Source organism: Sciurus carolinensis, chromosome 1 (genome assembly GCF_902686445.1).
Source record: "Sciurus carolinensis chromosome 1, mSciCar1.2, whole genome shotgun sequence".
In the NCBI taxonomy this organism is placed as follows: Eukaryota; Metazoa; Chordata; class Mammalia; order Rodentia; family Sciuridae; genus Sciurus; species Sciurus carolinensis.
This window is the reverse complement of record NC_062213.1, coordinates 113,428,092-113,445,369: the sequence shown is the minus strand read 5'-3', so window position 1 is coordinate 113,445,369 and position 17,278 is coordinate 113,428,092. Positions and strand designations below refer to the sequence as shown.

The 17,278-nt window shown below is 36.3% G+C and overlaps 1 protein-coding gene across 4 annotated transcripts in view; it reads right to left on the bottom strand.

Annotated features, from left to right (window-relative positions):
- The window catches only part of Vav3 (vav guanine nucleotide exchange factor 3), a 367,327-nt gene that overhangs the window by 7,343 nt on the left and 342,706 nt on the right, over positions 1-17,278 (bottom strand). For all 4 annotated transcript variants that reach the window (XM_047545972.1, XM_047545990.1, XM_047545982.1 and 1 more), the window contains one exon: positions 15,085-15,214. In XM_047545972.1, the coding sequence (XP_047401928.1) occupies positions 15,085-15,214 (130 nt within the window). The remainder of the gene's footprint in view (positions 1-15,084; positions 15,215-17,278) is intronic.

The following is a 17,278-nucleotide window of genomic DNA, read 5'->3' as shown; positions in this document are numbered from 1 at the left end:
TAATGAAGGCAATTTAAAACTAGAGTCTGAAATATAAGAAGAGATAAGTTATCTCTAAAAGGAAAAAATGAGAAATCAATGGAAACACAATTAGGTATAATTTAAATAATCCCAACAATAGGTAGATAAATTAGATAGATAACCTGTCTATAATCTTAAAGTATCTAACTTTCCTGAAGTAATATGGGTAATGCTTTACCAAAGGACTTGAATCTCTGTTTCAATAACATAATATTAGAGTGCTACCCCTGTCTCTAAGAGACCTAATTATGTGCATTCATGTCAAGTATCTAGAATTCAAACCTTCTTAAATCTGATCTAAAATATTATAATTTCAACCAAATAGTTAGCCTGCATGGTTAGGCTTTGGTGCCTCTGCGGGCTTCATTAAACTACTTCTTTTCCCCTGATGAGTGAAACAGATTCTTGGATATGCCTTCTGAATCTCCTCTAAATTCCAGTCTGTGACTTCCAATGTTGTCATGGTACTACTATACCAAGAAATGGTAGAGCTGTTTTCTTGGATCTAACTTGTCTGAAGCAAAACTCATCACGTTCCTCCTTGTAGTCTAACTCAACCTCCCATTTATTTCTTCCCTCCTTCAATGACTCCATTAAATGACTCCATGACTCCCCTATACTCTTTGTGAACTACCTTTACCAAGAAGAAAAAAAAAGTATACTGTTCGGTTTTTGCTACTGTCTAAATCAAGTGCCTTCTTCCTCTTAATCCTTCACTAATTCTCAATTCTCCCATCATTTCTAACCTCAGACAACAGACCCTCAACTGGTCTTTTTGTTTTTGACTTTCTTTCCATTCTGTCTTAAATTCAGTCTCCCAGCTACTCACCCTACATGTAACTTCTATCATTCCATTTGCTAAATTATGAAATTTAAACTCTTGACCTGAATCCCAGAGCAATTCATAATCTGGTTCCTACTGACTTTCTAAACAAATCTGCCATAATTTTCAACCATGAATTCCTTTCACTTAGACCAGCTTCTACTCCCCCTTGAGGCCCTTAGTTATATTTCCAACACAGAACTCCATATTTTGGCATATAGCTCCTGTCCCTGGTCTTTGCCAATCCTAAATTCCCTGTCTCAAAAGCCCCTCTCTGAGTCTTCCTGACCAATTGAGACCACACATTTTCCCTCACAGTCTTTCCTAGGTCTCTGTTAGGCACTTGTATCATGACGCTTCTGGGTTCTTTTATTTAATGACTGCATGTGTTCCAGGTTCTATCTCCAATTAGACGTTGATTGTGGAAAGCAGGGGTCAGTTCTTACATGCTTCTGCAGCTCCTGCAGGATGGGGAACAGTGCTAAGCAACCAAAGTTGCAGAATGGACAAGAATCTCAGCAGGGAATTTAATTTTGCAAGTTCCTTATGTCTCCTCCTCCTGTTCATTTAGCTCATCTTTTGCTCACTTAACTGCTCAATAAGACTTCCAACAAAGGCTGGCAAAACACAAAGGAAAGAATGTGAAATATATTCAGGTTTTATTCCCCAGGCTTCCTGAGAGCCATAATCTATCAGTGATATTCCTACAATAACTGTAATTTTTTCAGAGATGCTGAACAGCTATTAAATACTGTATGTCTCACAGCATTAACCACACTATATCCCTGAGGAATCTTCTTAGGAGTAAAAGGTTAATCAGTTTCTCCTGCCACCCAGTGTATAGCTGTCAGCCAAACATTATAAGGATTGGTAGGGATGCTTTCTACTTTTCTACGTGTTGTAGCATGACTTATTGTTGACACTCTTCCTATATGTCAATTTTCACTGCCTTTGGGTCCTTAATTCCCTAGAGCTAGAAAAACATTATTTGAATATCTGGCACCTACTGAGACAAGAATAAAAGATAACATGTTTCCCTAGGAAAGTATGGATTTAAATCTAGACATAAACAATATCAGAACATGGCATCTGATAAAATTATCTTGCAGAATGGTTTAACTTGTAAAATATATTTACATCTATACTGAGAATATATCTACCTATTTCTACACAGATATGCAGATGTTCAGTTCCTTCACCAAACTCCTCCTACTTCACCAGAACACCTCTAACACAAGAATTATTGGTAGGATGGTGCTGGGGTTGGAGCTAGTAGTAGAGCATTTGCCTAGCATGTGTGAGGCACTGCGTGTGTTCTCAGTACCACATAAAAATAAATAAATAAAATAAAGATATTGTGTAAAATTACAACTAAAAAAATTTAAAAAGAATTATTGGTAGGTGCATGTCCTAGAATAAAATTAGGAAGAGCCAAGAACAATGACATTCAAGTGGGAATACTGAAGTGGTTATCATCTTCTGGACTCTTCATTCACTGCCTGGTATTACAGGTAGCCTCCCTGCTCATGAACTATGTTACTTTGGAAACTTCTTGAGAGACCACTCTTATTCATATCATATCAATACCCACGTAGATAATATTAAATTAATATTGAGCTCTTTATGATTGAAGTACTCATTTGCAAACTGCATGCTTCACTTAAGAGTCCAATTTCCCTCCTTCAAATACTTTATACTAGCACAGAGGAGGAAGAACGCAGCTCAGAGAGACCCTAGAGGCAGGGCTCTAGTGATTTCACATGTGTGTGACTCCTGGCTCTCAACTGGGCTAACATTCATAGACAGCATTATTATCAAATGAGTCGTTCATAATTTAGTGGCTTAATGTTTCAATTAGGAACTATTAAGAGCACAAATATTATTTATCAACTTTTCAAGTTAAAACAAACAAAAACTTGAAATACTAACATTCTCTAGTAGGAATAGAAGTTATCTGATAAATACATTGAGAATAGAAGTTATCACCATAGCCATAACTGATTGGCAGATCATTAGTGGATATTATTCAGTTATAAGACTTGATTGAGAAGATAAAGCCACAGAATACAGAAGTACGTCAGGTGAATGAAAATAATAGGTTAGCAGTATCATAAAAATGTAGTAGTAACTGATCTCTCATGCCTATATTTCTGTTGTCAAGGCTAACCAAGAATTGCTTTAAAGTATTATGGTCTGCCTGATAAGGTACTAATATTCATGAGCAAATGAAAATATACTCAATTTTCAGTAATATTTGAAATCTGTACACAGTAGAGGTTGAGCTCAATCAACATCATTTTTTCCAGATCTGACCTATTTTTTAAATTTTAAATTTTTAAAAAGTTTTATTCTTTTTAATTTTACATGACAGTAGAATCTACTTTGCTATATTTAAATAAAATTTAAATAAAATATGTTATTCTAATTAGAATCCCAGTCTTATGGATGGATATACATGATGTTGAGATTCACTGTGGTGTATTCATATATTTCCATAGGAAAGTTATGTCAGATTCATTCCACTGTCTTTCCCATTCCTATGCCCCCTCCCTTCCCTTCATTCCCCTTTATCTTATCCACTGTCAGTCAACATTCTTCCTTAAGGTATTGGTTATCAAATCAGAAAGTAATTTTGAACTAACAATTATCCATTGTGTGTATGAGAGAACTTCAGTTTAAGGTTCCATTAATTATTTGGTGGTACTTTAGACATTATTCAACATTCAGTTTTTAGATGTAATGAGCATATTTGTTCACATTCATTTAGGTAACAAAAAGTAGTTAGCAAGAATATCAGGCGACTGGACCAGTAGTATTATCAGCACAGTGACCTCCTGCATTGGCTGCCCCAGAGTGTCTAGCGCTCTTCCTGAAGACCTGTGCTCCTGTGTGAGATGCTCTGATGAACGGGCCAGGAGGTTCTTTTTGCCAAGATTGTCTACAGATGGCCTAACAGCAGAAAACATGCTGAGAATTTAATGAATGTTTAATTTAAAATTGTGATCCTTACCCTGATTTTATTTAGAGCTCAGGCATGTCTTCTTTTTAAACTCCCAGCAACATTCACCAAATATCTTCTTGTCTAACTCTCCCAGATCAAACAAACTAAAACTCCCTTGTTTAGTATTTATTGTATATTTCATATATTATCACTAAAAATAGGAATAATTCAGATTGGTTTCACTTAATCGAGTTCTGACATTTGGTAAATGGAAAAAAATGGCTGTTAATGTGAAATTCAAACATAGCAAGTAAAAGTGATGTGTAGGATACTAGGAAAAATAAACAGTACTTGGTATTCAATGTCATACAGTACAAAGATAAAAAACTATTAGGAAAATAAAATAAGTATAGTCTTTCCTATTGTTTTGGAAAATTACATCATTTGACATCACCTTGGGATTTCAGATTGTTTATAGGCATATAGTTTGTCAAGATGTGAAACTGATTCTAAATCCATATTCTTTAAAAATGACTGCCATTTATTAAATTACTAAGGTAACAGGACTGTGATAAGACACTAAAGAAGATATAACAAATAGGTAGAACTTCTAACTTCAGAGAAGCTTACAAATTAGCGGGGAGATAGACACAGACATTGGAAATATGAAAATAATTCATTTTGATTCAAGAATGCTGTGACTAGACACTAGGATCTGCTGTAGCCCTAAAAACAAAACAAAACCCTCCAAGGCCCAAAACTTGAGAGTCATCCTTCGGTCTTCTCTTACCTCCCATGACATCCAGTTGGGGCACCTTCAAAAGCTATCACTCATATGGCTATATGTTGGTCCAAGCCACTGTCACCTCTATCTAGAGAGTAATAGTAGCCTCCAAAGTGAGACCATGTCTCTCCTTTGTGTACATCCCTCCAATGGCTTCCCATTTCTTCCAGAGTAAAAGCTAACATCCTATAGGACCTTACAAGATCTGGCCTCCCTCACCTCTCAGACCTATCTCCTACTAGTTTTGCTTCTTCTGCTCTGGTGATATAACTCATGTCATAGATGCTTCTTCCTTTTGCACTGGATGTTCACTCTCTCACTTCCCCGAGTTTCTACACACAGCAAACTTCATGATGAGGCCTTCCTTGATATCCTGTGTCGTGGACACAAACCACTTATGCCTTGTGATGCAGGTAGAAAACAGGCTTTACAGGGTAATGACATGCAAGCAGAGGAGTTGGAGGGTGCACACAATCCCAAAGACTCTCACTGTCCTACTTCTTAGGTTGGGCACGAATGGTCTGCACACACAGAAATCTCAGCAGCTGGCTCTACATACCGCTAGGGAATGAGATATTTACGAGAGCTTGTAACAACAGAAGCTCCTTGGTCATACAAGCAGGCAGTTAGAAAGGGGAGCTACTGGAGCTCATGGCTGGTGTCAACCTGTTCAAATAATGACTGGAGAAGAGCTAAACCAGCTCTCTGCTACATTACCAAAAGAAGGAAAATGATCCTCCAGCTTTACTCATCATTTAAATTACTCAACCAACCCAGTTACAACCATAAGCCATCCCTCTCACACTTGAGCACCATTGCCTTGTTATTTTCCCAGAGCACTTCTCAATTTCTAACACTATATAATTATTTTTTAATTTATTATCTGCCTTTCCCATTAGCATGTAGATTACACAGGGAGAAGGAATTTTTATTTTTAAGATTTTTTTTTTTTTTTTTTTTTTGTACTTGGGATTAAACTCAGGGACACTGGGCTACATCATCCACAGTCCTTTTTAAAATTTTTTAAAATTTTGAGACAGGGTCTCACTAAGTTGCTTAGGGCCTTGCTAAGTTGCTTAGGCTGGACTCAAACTGCATTCCTCCTGCCTCAGTCTCCCAAATTGCTGGAATTATAGGCATGAACTACCTCACCTGGCTAAAGCAGGGAATTAAGTCTGTTCCATTAACTGCTGTATATTCCTGGGAATTTGAACAGTGCTTACTCTGGTGTAGGCTCTTCATAAAGATCTGTTGAATGGTGAATGTGAGGATCTCTGGAGGGAATTATTTGTGAACACGTAATAACTAAAGAGATGAGGAAATTGTTTGAATAATTCAAGTATGTGAAACTGTGTCCTTTGAGGAAGAAAGATAAAGGAAAGGGGGGAAATTCACTGGGAAAGAATGAGTTTTGAATAGGGAAAAGTATGAGCCAATAGGTCATGCAATATTGAAATTTTTTAGCTCAGTTCTGACAAACTGGAGTGTATCCATAGAAGTGAGGCCAGGATGGTGAGAGATTTGACAACCGATGATATGATAAGGGATTAAATAATAGGAAGGAAAGGAGAAAATAGAGGAGGGCACAGAATGTGTGGGAAAGAAAGAAACAGTGTGAAAGGAAGAAAGCATATCTGATGAAAGGTCACCATGTGCAAAAAGTATATTTCTTTTTAATATACATTATTTTATAGTATATTTTGAGGTTATCAGGGTAGAGTGTGTATGTAGCATATTCATTTTGAACTATGGTTAAGTAGCCACAGTAAGTCAAATTTCAGGATCAATGTAGGACAAAAAAAAAATCATGTTCAAAAAATAACTGAATACTTTTTGTGTGGTGATAGACATGAGGTCACCTGAGTGTTCAAGCAAAGACTGAGGATGACCTTTCAAAAATGTTTTAAAAGGGATGTGTTTGCAAAAGCCTCCACCAGGGCTAATGAGGCTGGAAAGAGTGAAGTGTGGAGGTAACAGCAGAACCCACAGCATTTCTACTTCCTGTTGAGGCATCAGGCTGGCTATGCATCATGTCAGGGGTATGTATGCTGCACAGTGTGTGCACGAGTAGCTGAACGGACAAAACAATGATTGAAAATGAGAATGAATGAAAGGAAACCCAAGCTGAGCCTGTACTCAGCTTCTCAACACTAACATGAACAGAGAGTTGCAGACTTGCTACCTAATGCAGATTGGGAATTCAGAAGGGAATCAGCACATCAGTGATACATATCAGGAAAAAGAGGGTCTCAGCCTGAACCCTCATAGCTAGGAGCCTAGTTACATTTTGGGGGACAAAGACAGAGAATTCTTTTTGATGTAGATAAATGTGTGTGTCTTCCAGGCAGGAAAGGCAGAAAAACAAATCCTTGGCTCAGGGCTGTCATATGAGGACACTGTAGTCAATTGGGGAACATTACTGATATTAACTACCCTGAGATCAGTTTTTAACTAAGAATATAAGGTTTCTGAGAATGGACAGTATAAAGGATGAGAAATACTAAGAACTTAAGTACTGCTTTTTGAGCTATGAAATATTAAAAACATGGTTTTGAATGAGGTTGTCTGAATCTGTACAATTTATATTGGTATGCCATATTCCGAAGGGATCTTGGATACTGGTTACTAATTTTTAAAGCCATCAGACTCAGGATGAAAATGCTTTATAGTAACCAGTAAAGCTCTCAAAGTAAGTAAATAAAAAAGGTGGGCCCAGCATGATCTAATAATTAAGATGTACAGTTTTAGTTGATCAGCTGCCCGAGTACTGAAAGTTGTGTGGCCATTACAGGCATGTTGGGGAAAAAAGATAAAAACAGCAGCAATGTTGTAACTACCACAGCCCATAGAGGAGTGTGCACACTGGGAGAGCAGGGTTGAAGCCCAGGAAATGGGAGTGGAATCCCAAGCACCAAGGGAAAGCAGGATGACTTCATAAATGCAGTACAAATTGTCAGATGAGATGAATGCAACGTCTCACTCAGGGCCATAGTGGGGCGTATGCGGAAGCAGGCAGAAGCAGCGATAATGATCACAGGAGCCCAGGCATCTAACTCTTTCTGCATGACAGATGCTGTTCTGAGTACTCCACACCTACTGACTCTTATGGTGCATACCATGAGCATATTACTATGAGGTAGTATTGTATGATAAAATAAACTAGGGAAACTGTCATTTTCCCAGAAAGATATCATACAAATAGCAATTTTTGCATATTTGTTTGACAAAGAGATCTTTTTCATGGTGCTTCCTGAGGAACTAGAGGTTCATGTAATACTACACTGGAGACGTTAATCTAATATATGTAACAGGTTAATCATTGAATTGTTCCATCATCAAATGAGATACTTAGGTTCTCTTATTCTTTATCATATGTGTAAGGCAGTGTTTCAGACAAATGGCCATGCAGGTACTGCTTGGAAACCTGCACTGGCTCAGGGCTTCTTCTGAGGAAGATAAGGTATTTCACCATGGGAAAGCAGTAATCCACTGAACACTCCTGACAGATTTCAAGCACTGTTGCTCTTGTAACTTCCATTGAGAGTTGCCCAATCAATGCCAAGACCTCTCATAATTTTGTTAAAAAAAAAAAGAGAAATTAAAATGGGAATGGAAAATTTTAGAGAAGTTAAAACACAACACCATGAGACTGGGCTGTGTTGACAGACTCCCCCCTCATAAAGATATTTCCACTCAGTCTGTGAATAGGGCTGTATTTGAGAAAAGGGCCTTGGTAGAAGTTAAAGATCACAAGATAAAATCATCCTGTTTACGGTAGGACCTAAATGGAATGCTAAATGCCTTTCTAAGAGAAGGGCAGATACAGAAAGGCAAGGTAAAGACCAGGCAGACTGATGGGTCTATATGCCCAATACCCAGGATTTCCAGCTGTTCTCCAGAGGCTAGGGGAGAGATATGGTGCAAGTTCTCCTTCATGGCCTTTGAAGGTGCTAACCGTGCCCGCACTTGGATTTTTGAACTTCTGGCCTCCAGAACCATGAGTTTCTGTTGTTCTAACATACTCTGATAGTTTTTACAGTAGTCCTAGGAAACTAATACAAGATTAAAACTAATATTTAGGTAACGAGAATAAAATTGGATTAAATCAAAAACACATGACTAAGGAAAAAAGTCATCTGAGACTGAGGCTAAAACAACAAAATTAGAAAATAAAGGTACATTAACATCAATATGTTTAATTAAAATGATTAAACACTGAAACTATTAAGTGTATATTTGAGAAGCTTGAATGAAAGAATAATAAACAGCAATAAATAAGTAGTAGTTAAATTATCAGGATGTATCAGGAATTATCAGGAATAAGAATACTGTATTCTTTTATTTTCAGATAAAATAAGTATGAATGACACAAATTCTCCAAGTCCAAGTTTCTGTTAAAAACAATGGCTAAAAATGAAGCGTTAAGTCTCCTGTTGATGGCTATTAACTAACGAGTGGAATTATAGATCTACCCAGGAAGAGGCAGGCCAGGCTCTGGCTCTGACTTCTTGCAAGGTCATTATTTGTATGATCTCAAGGAAACCTTTGTTGATTTTTTAAGAATTGCTAAAATATTTGTCATCACACCAAAAGGAACATGGTGATCTCCATTTGTTTTCAAATCCACTCATCGTCCTGTGCTTTCTATTTTAACTGCACTTGGCACTCCAATGCTTGCTATGCCTTCCCTGGGTCTTAGGTTCTGATCTCAGTTACTCAGCACCTTCTGGGTACTGTGAAAAATGCAGTTGAGAATGAAAAGCAAAGGAGCCTGGCCCTAAGGGCTCCACAAATAATATACCAGAAGAAATCATTTAACCTATATGCAAACAACTATAATTCTCAAATTACTATATTTCATGCAAACTATAAAATAAAATAGTAGTCATTCATAGAAATCTATCTTCAATGAGACCACTCTCCTTGGTGCCAACAGTTTATTGAACCATTGAGCATCTGCAAGTACCTAAACTCATGCAAAACCGATTGCCTTCTCCTTTAAACCTGCTCTATCTCTTCTGCCTCCTAGTCAATCAATGGCTGAATTCACCATCTGCCAACTGTCCAAGATTAATATTATATTTGTAATACTTCTACCTCAACTCCTTTATCCAATCAGTTCAACTTCTAGAATGTATTCGTGTCTTCCCACTGTCCTCCTCCATTGTCACTCTCAATCCTTGCCCAAACTACCTGCAAACTTCTCACAAATTTCTTTAGTGAGCAGCTAACTCATTTCCTTTCTACTCATGGCTTTCTCTCTTATCCACTCCTTGGAGAAACCAGAGATCTAAGTTAGTTCTGTTACTTGCTGCTTATAAAACTTGAGAATATTCCCACCAGAAATATCAGAATTCATTCATGCTGTTCCCAAAACATTTACTCCTTCTCAAATTCAATATATATTTCTTCCCTGTAATAGAGCTGTTGCACAAGCTACAACACTGTGGAGTTTCCCCATGGCCCACCCTTGTACCCTGCCATCCTTATAGATCATTAAATTTAGCCTGAATGACATTCTTCAAAGTCTTTCTCTGATCCCTCAGGTTAGATGAGCTCTTTTGTCAAACTCTTGAACTTGTTCTTCATCTCCACCAGACTTATCAAAATCTTTGGTTAAATATAAATTACTTCTCTGTTGCTATTCCCCATATTGTCTGTGTCATTCAGTATTATAACTCTAGCATCCAGCGCAGAGCACATGGTAGATGTTAAATGATAATTTTTGGATAAAGGAAATGAGTGAATGCATAAGCAAGTGCAATAGGGTCACAGTGAGGAACAGAAGTCTTTAAATAGAATCTACTCAGCACATATTGTTATTTAAATGCTCCGAAATTAGTGACCAAGTCCCTCTGCACCTGGAGCAGGTGAAAAGGAGGACACTGTCACTTTCTTCCAATTTTGTAGACATAGCCAGCAGATAGGATCATTTCCACATATAAAACTTTTTCATGCTGAAATAATTCAACATAAAGGAGAAAGGATAACATATAAAATCTCTGTACATTTCATGCAGATTCTCAAAATGTTAACATTTTATAACGTTTGATTTATCAATCTGTTTTTTCCTGACCCATTTGAGAATAAAATGCAGACACAATTCCACTTACTGCTAAATACATTAATGTGTTTATAAACAAAGACATTCTCTTATAAAACCACAGTCCAATTATCCAAAGTAGAAAATTGCACTGATACAGGAGTTATTTCATAGAGTTTACACAAATTTTGCTAAATTGTCTTACTCCTGTCCTTTTAATATATGTGTGTGTGATATGCAAATATATGTATGCTTATAAATGGGTGTTATATATAATTTTTTCCTCCATAATTCAATCTAGGACATAACATGCTATATATGGTTGTCATATCTCTTCAATGTGAAATAATTTGTCACTCTTTGCCTTTAATGACCTTGACATTTTTAAAGAATATAGTTATTTGTAAATGTCCTTCAATTTCCATTTGGCTGATGTTTCCTCATGATTAGACACAAATCATGCATTTTTGGAGCAGGAATACCACCAAAATGATGGTGTATCTTCCTTGAAGCATCCTATTAAGAAGTATATGAAATTTATTTGTCCCATTACTGGTGATGTCACTATTGATCACTTGGTTAAGGTGTTAGTATTTTTACTTTTATAATTAGTAAGTTCTTATGAAAGATATTTTGATGTTACTTAAGTATCATGATAGTGAAAGTTTTAAAAATTATGTAGGTCTTCTCTGAGAGCCAATTAATTCTGCATAAATATAAACTTGGGAAAATAGTTAAGGTGTGCTTTTGGGTCACAAAATAGCTAAGTGTGCAACTTTTCCTTCTGTAATGGTCTATTAATATTATACTTTACTTCCTTTTCTTGTGCATACAAAGAAAGAAACCATTTAGAAGGCAATTTGTCAAAGAACATAATAAAATCTCTAATCTCATTCCTTATTTATTGGCTGGGAAAGCTGAGGCCCAACTGGCTAACTGGCTTGCCTAAGATAAGGCCGGTAGATACTCAGGAGTAGAACTGAAAATAATTAAGTGCTCACTAAAAAGCAAGAAAGGCACATGTCAATATATTTTCCTTCAAATATATAAGCCCTACACATTCACCTAAAGCAATCTAAAGCAGATTTTCTAGGATCCTTTTAGAAAATAAAGAACTTCTTCCACAAATCCATAGAACATCTTCTGTGGAGCCACTATAGGATTTAGGGAAGTACAACAGCTCACTGAGATCACTGAGTTCCATCTTTGTTCTCTTCTTTTTTGGAAATACTCTTAGAGCATTCCAAAGGTTAAAAAAAAAAAAAAATTCCATCACCCTGGGACACAGTCTTAGAGTCAGCCTATAATGGGCGGCTAACCGAGAAATACTATACTCTGGATGCTTAATTCTAATCAATATCTATTTACATGTTATTTTTCAAGGGTTTGAGGTAGTTCCATCATAATCCTATTTAACTTTACAGACCACAAAACTGTTACAAAAACATGCCAATCTTGACCAGCCCAGAAGTAAGCAGCTTCTATATTGCACTGAGACCTCTTTTCCAAGATGACTATATGAATTAAAGATTGCAAAAATAATAGGTAAGGACTATAAAGACAGGCTCATAGTCTTCCTCTAGAGAAATTGTAGCATTTTCTCTCTGCTACTTTCTGGGATACAAAGCAAGCATAAAATCATAAGTAGAGGACTGGGGATATAGCTCAGTTGTTAGAGTGCTTGCCCCACAAGCACAAGGCCTTGGGTCCAATTCCCTGTATCGCAAAAAAAAAAAAAAAAAAAAAACAAACATAAGTACTGTTTTCAGTAAAGGTTAACCCTAAATCAAGACTTGGTATAAAATAAGCAAGGCAAATTTTTTAAAATCATAAAAGTGAAGAAAAAAATGCTCTGAAAGTTACAATTTATAAATTTATTCAAGTCTTAGAAACACAGAGAAACACTGATGCCTTAGAAGGTTGAGTAGCAGTAGTGGCAGTAGGGGTGGTAGAATCAGTGATAACTTCTATGGAGTATGTACCATGTACAGGCACTATGCTAAGTGCTTTATATGAAGCACCTCAATGAATTCTCAGGATCATTTTCCCATTTTACATAGAGTTATCATAAAGTAAATAAAACATTGGAGTAGTAGGTGTTTGATCTGAAATTATAATTCTGTTTCATGTTCATGAATAAATAATTTTGGAAAGTTAGCTACTGTGTTATTGTTGCTGATGGCTTATCCCTTCATTTCTTTCAGGAATAGTGAAGGAGTGCCATCTTTCTGAATCACTCCTTTTTTTTTTTAAATAGTACCAGGGATTGAACCCAGGGGCACTTAACTACTGAGCCACAGCCATGGCCTTTTTAAAATTTTTGAGACATGGTCTCACTGAGATGCTGAGGGACTTGCTAAGTTGCTGAGGCTGGCTTTGAACTTGCAATCCTTCTTCCTCAGCCTCCCAAACTGCTGGTATTACAGGCATGCACCACCATGTCTGTTCTGAATTACTCTTTATAATTAAAAAAAAAAAATCTAATTCCTCTAACCAAGACTTGCCTGAATTTCCCCATCAAAATCTAAGCTGCATAAAGGCAGGGACTTCTACTTCTTAACTGCTATATACAAAGAGCAGAACAATGCCTTATCTGTGTAAGGTGTTTGTTATCTGTCTGTCTCTCTATCTATAGATCTGTTGAATTATATTTTGTTTTATTTATCAATTTTTTCTATATATAACTTACATTAAATTTTTAATGAGTGACTTGCCTTCCTTTCTTAATCATAAAATTGTTTTCATTGCTGAAAAGATAGGGTACAGATGTTTAAACTCATATTCTCTTTTAAAAAATGTCCCTGTAAGCTAGCATGGATAGTCAAATTTATTCCTTTGGCTGTGATTTAAAAAGTAAAAAAGTCTATAATTCCTTTCCTAGTTGCAAAACAAGTTTGAGTACTAAATACTCCATTAAATACTAATGACAAAATTGTGAAGTTAGGCAATATAATTGCTGGACAATGTTCTCTGAACATAAGCATGTGCCAAGCTCTAACTAAGGGCCTGCAGTGGACCAGACATAGATAGGTTAACAGCCTTCCTACCTAATATGGACGCTGTCCTCCCTGGTTGCCCACCTCTCCCCCACTGGGCCCTAGAACTAAGAGAACAACTCAAATAGAACTGGGTAGAACTGACCTCCTCAGTGAGTTGCATTGTGTCTGCTGCTGGGAAGGCAAAGAAAAAACATGGAAAATTCTCTTTCTCGCAGTGGGGAGAAGTCAGAACCTTGACAGACTTTAAGGAAATTTGTAGAAAAGCTGTTTTTTAGGGAAAACTTCCATAAGCAAATGGAAGCTTTGAATGAGCAAAAGTTATAGAATGTATGACAATCTAAAATAAGTTGAGTAATATTGGGCTAAAAAATAGATGAAATTTTAAATTTGTTTAGAGTCTCAACATAAAGTGTGTTCCTACTACTTTCACTGTGCAGTCTTGGGCTTGTGTTGCTGATCACTGTGGGGAAAATAGCTATTGAGCTATTCAAATAAGAAAAAACTTGTCAGTTGATATGACATATTACTTGCATGTTTACTTATATTGAAGTGTATGAAATTTTACTGATGTTGTTGGAACTCTAAGCATACCTGTTTCCCTTTTAGTGTCTGCTTTTAGGGGAAAAAATAAATTCAAAATTATATTAAACAGTTGCAAATTCTTTTTTCAAGTTTCCCTAGATATTCCAGTTTTGCTTAGGCTAAAGATTCTAAGAGTAATAAAATTGTTTTCATTTCTCCCTTAAAACAGATTTATTTATTTTTTTAAAAATGATCAAAACAAGGGCCTGAAAGCACACTTTTTTCTCCACATTTTTCATCACAAAGTTCTCTTTACATGGCACATCTATCACCAGTAAGATTATGTCACCAGGGGGAAAGGGTTTTGATAAGGACTCACATTTGAACCATGACATGTTTTTGTTGTGTGCTAATCTTTTGTAGTTAGTTGTGGCATGAAGATCTTTCTGAAAGTAATAGCTCATATGTAGTTTTAGAAAAACTGCCATTCAGGAAAATACACTAGCCATTTCAATATCCTGAAGGTAGTCATTGAAATGGGACCATTAAGCACAATGGGGATACTAGCCTGGTGAGGAGAGCTGTAAGCCAGTTTTGCTTAAATACTGTTCTTCAAACAGCATTATAACCACCAACATTAGGTGTAAACTAAAATGTCTGGCTAATATAAAATTTGAAGAATAGCATAAAACTTTTACACATTAACATACCCTTACATTTTGGCTATTTTAATGCAAACATAATTTTGAATTTGGCAAGAAGACCTATAACTAGACACGTACATAAACCTGTTGGTCCCTCTGATTCTGCTTAGTTCCAGAAAAAAGTCCTTGCTCATTACATTAGCATATTAATTGGTTATATTTCAAAGTTTAGAATGAAGATGTTTAATGCAATTTTGCCTCCAACCCTTCAGTGACAGCAAATCGTATTCTCAATTATGATACTCACAGCTGTTGCCTGCTCTATTACCCCTCTGTCCAGCTGAATGTTCTGGCTCCTTGTATGGAAACTGTAGAGTCGTATCTAAGGTTCTGAACCCTTCTTTAAGAGAATGATGCTTGTAGTACTCCACAAGTTCCTTTAGGGAAAAGAATCAAAGATTATTTTTTCGTAAAGATACATCTGTTCTCAAACACATACTCCTTAACACATAATTATATACAATGTAAGGATGATCAGTTTAATGCTAAGTTCTTCATACCTATGGAGCAGTCAGTGAATGATGATCTTTTGTCACTGTCTGGATGTACACACACCTACCTAGGAGTTGTCCTTGTTATTCAGGACATTTATCATAGGACTTAGTCTCTATTGTTCTTCATGGCTATAGAATCTCTTTCTAGTCTTCAGTCAGATGTGGTAAATGAAAAGAAACCATACTAAACCTCAATTTCAGAGTAGTAATTATTGCTCTTATTTATGGAATACTTGCTGTTCTAAACAAAAATAAAAGGAACAGCTGCTTGCTTAGCATATAGCAATTTCTACTTTCTTGCATTTCTATCAACATGGCAGAAAAACACACTTGACACTAGATGCATTTTTCCATGGTAAATACCAGTTGATAATGCAAAAATGCTACTTGACATTGTTTCTGGTTTATGATAAAGTATTGGTACCTATCATAGCTCTATATATCACCTGGTACTCACAGGAATCAATAACATGATTTTTCCAATTTTTGCTTAGAAATAATTTGCCTTAAACACAGCCAATTCCAATGTCATAATCACCCACCATTTTTCAGACTAAAACTTTAGGAAATTTCTTTCTGCATATTGATTTCATAAATTCTACACAAATCTGAATCCCTCTACTATAAACCAGAACTGAATAATCATTCATTCATAACGAAAAATGCATCTTATCATTAGATGAGTACTATAAAGCTTTTATAAATATATGAAATGAAAATAAGAGCAAATTCACTTTTAACCTAATTATTTGGTGCTTCTATTATTACACCTTTAAAAATTAGTGGGAAAGCATCTCATTTCTCCTAAAAATCACACTGTTGATTGACTCAATACTTCCATTCAGTGGTTATTTTCTCAGTTCCTAAAACAAATCAATTGGGTCAAAAATCACCCAAAAGAACAAAAAGAGAATCACCAATGATTTATTATTTATGACTAAACTCAGATATGTTGCAGGTTCTTCTGTGTTGGGAGTGTCAGGGGTCACAAAGACTATAAAGACAGGGCTCCACTCTCTAGAAGTCTCATTCTAGAGGAGGAAGTGGGAACTCAAGGGCACAGAGAGAACTTCCTGTGGTGTGTCCAATGGGGAGAATGAGAAAAGGCTTCAAGATGAAGGCACCTTGAATTAAACTGAAGAACAAGTAAAATTTCAACAGAGAAAAATGGGGAAGTATCATTTTAGGTAGTCAGGCTGGGAACATACACAAAGGTAACAAAGTAAAAACAAACAAACAAAAATATCCACCTTCATAAAGTAAAAGCAGTAACGTTTGTCTAAAGCTCTGGCTAAAGCAAATGGAGACTTTTTTTTAATCCTGATACCTGTAAAATGGAGATAACAAACCATTTCACAGGCTATAAGGAAATATACATACAGTACTGATACATGTGGATAGTGTCAACAGCTGCCACCATCCCGTAAGCCGGGCCCTCACAGGCTCCCCTGTAATCTTCACTCAATAACCTTATGAGGTGGGCCTCATTCCCACTGATGCTCAGATCTCAGTGAGGCTAACTGATTTGTGAAAGGTCACAAAGCTGGTGTCTGTCTCCAAAGTTTGAGCTTTTAACTGTATCCTATTATTAGCAAGTAGGATCTGGCAAATGAAAATATAAAAACCAAAAAAGAGGGGAGGCAAAGGGAAGTGATATTTGTTAAGAGTCCATAATGTGCCGGGAATTTTGCTTTCTCAGATGCTAGCGCCTAACACACATGGTAACTTTCTTAACTTCTTTAACTTTCTTCCTTCCTTTGGCCCAGATAATGCAGATGCTTGATGAAACAAAGAAATGTGGAATCTGATCAACTTTTAAAAAGAGAGAAAAAGAAATAAAGCAACAGAGAGTAGTCTGTATCTTCAAAGTAGTTTCAACCATCAGAAAATGGCATTTGTATTGTGGTAATTTTTAATGTAGTTTGCTAAGGCTAAGTCAGGAATTAA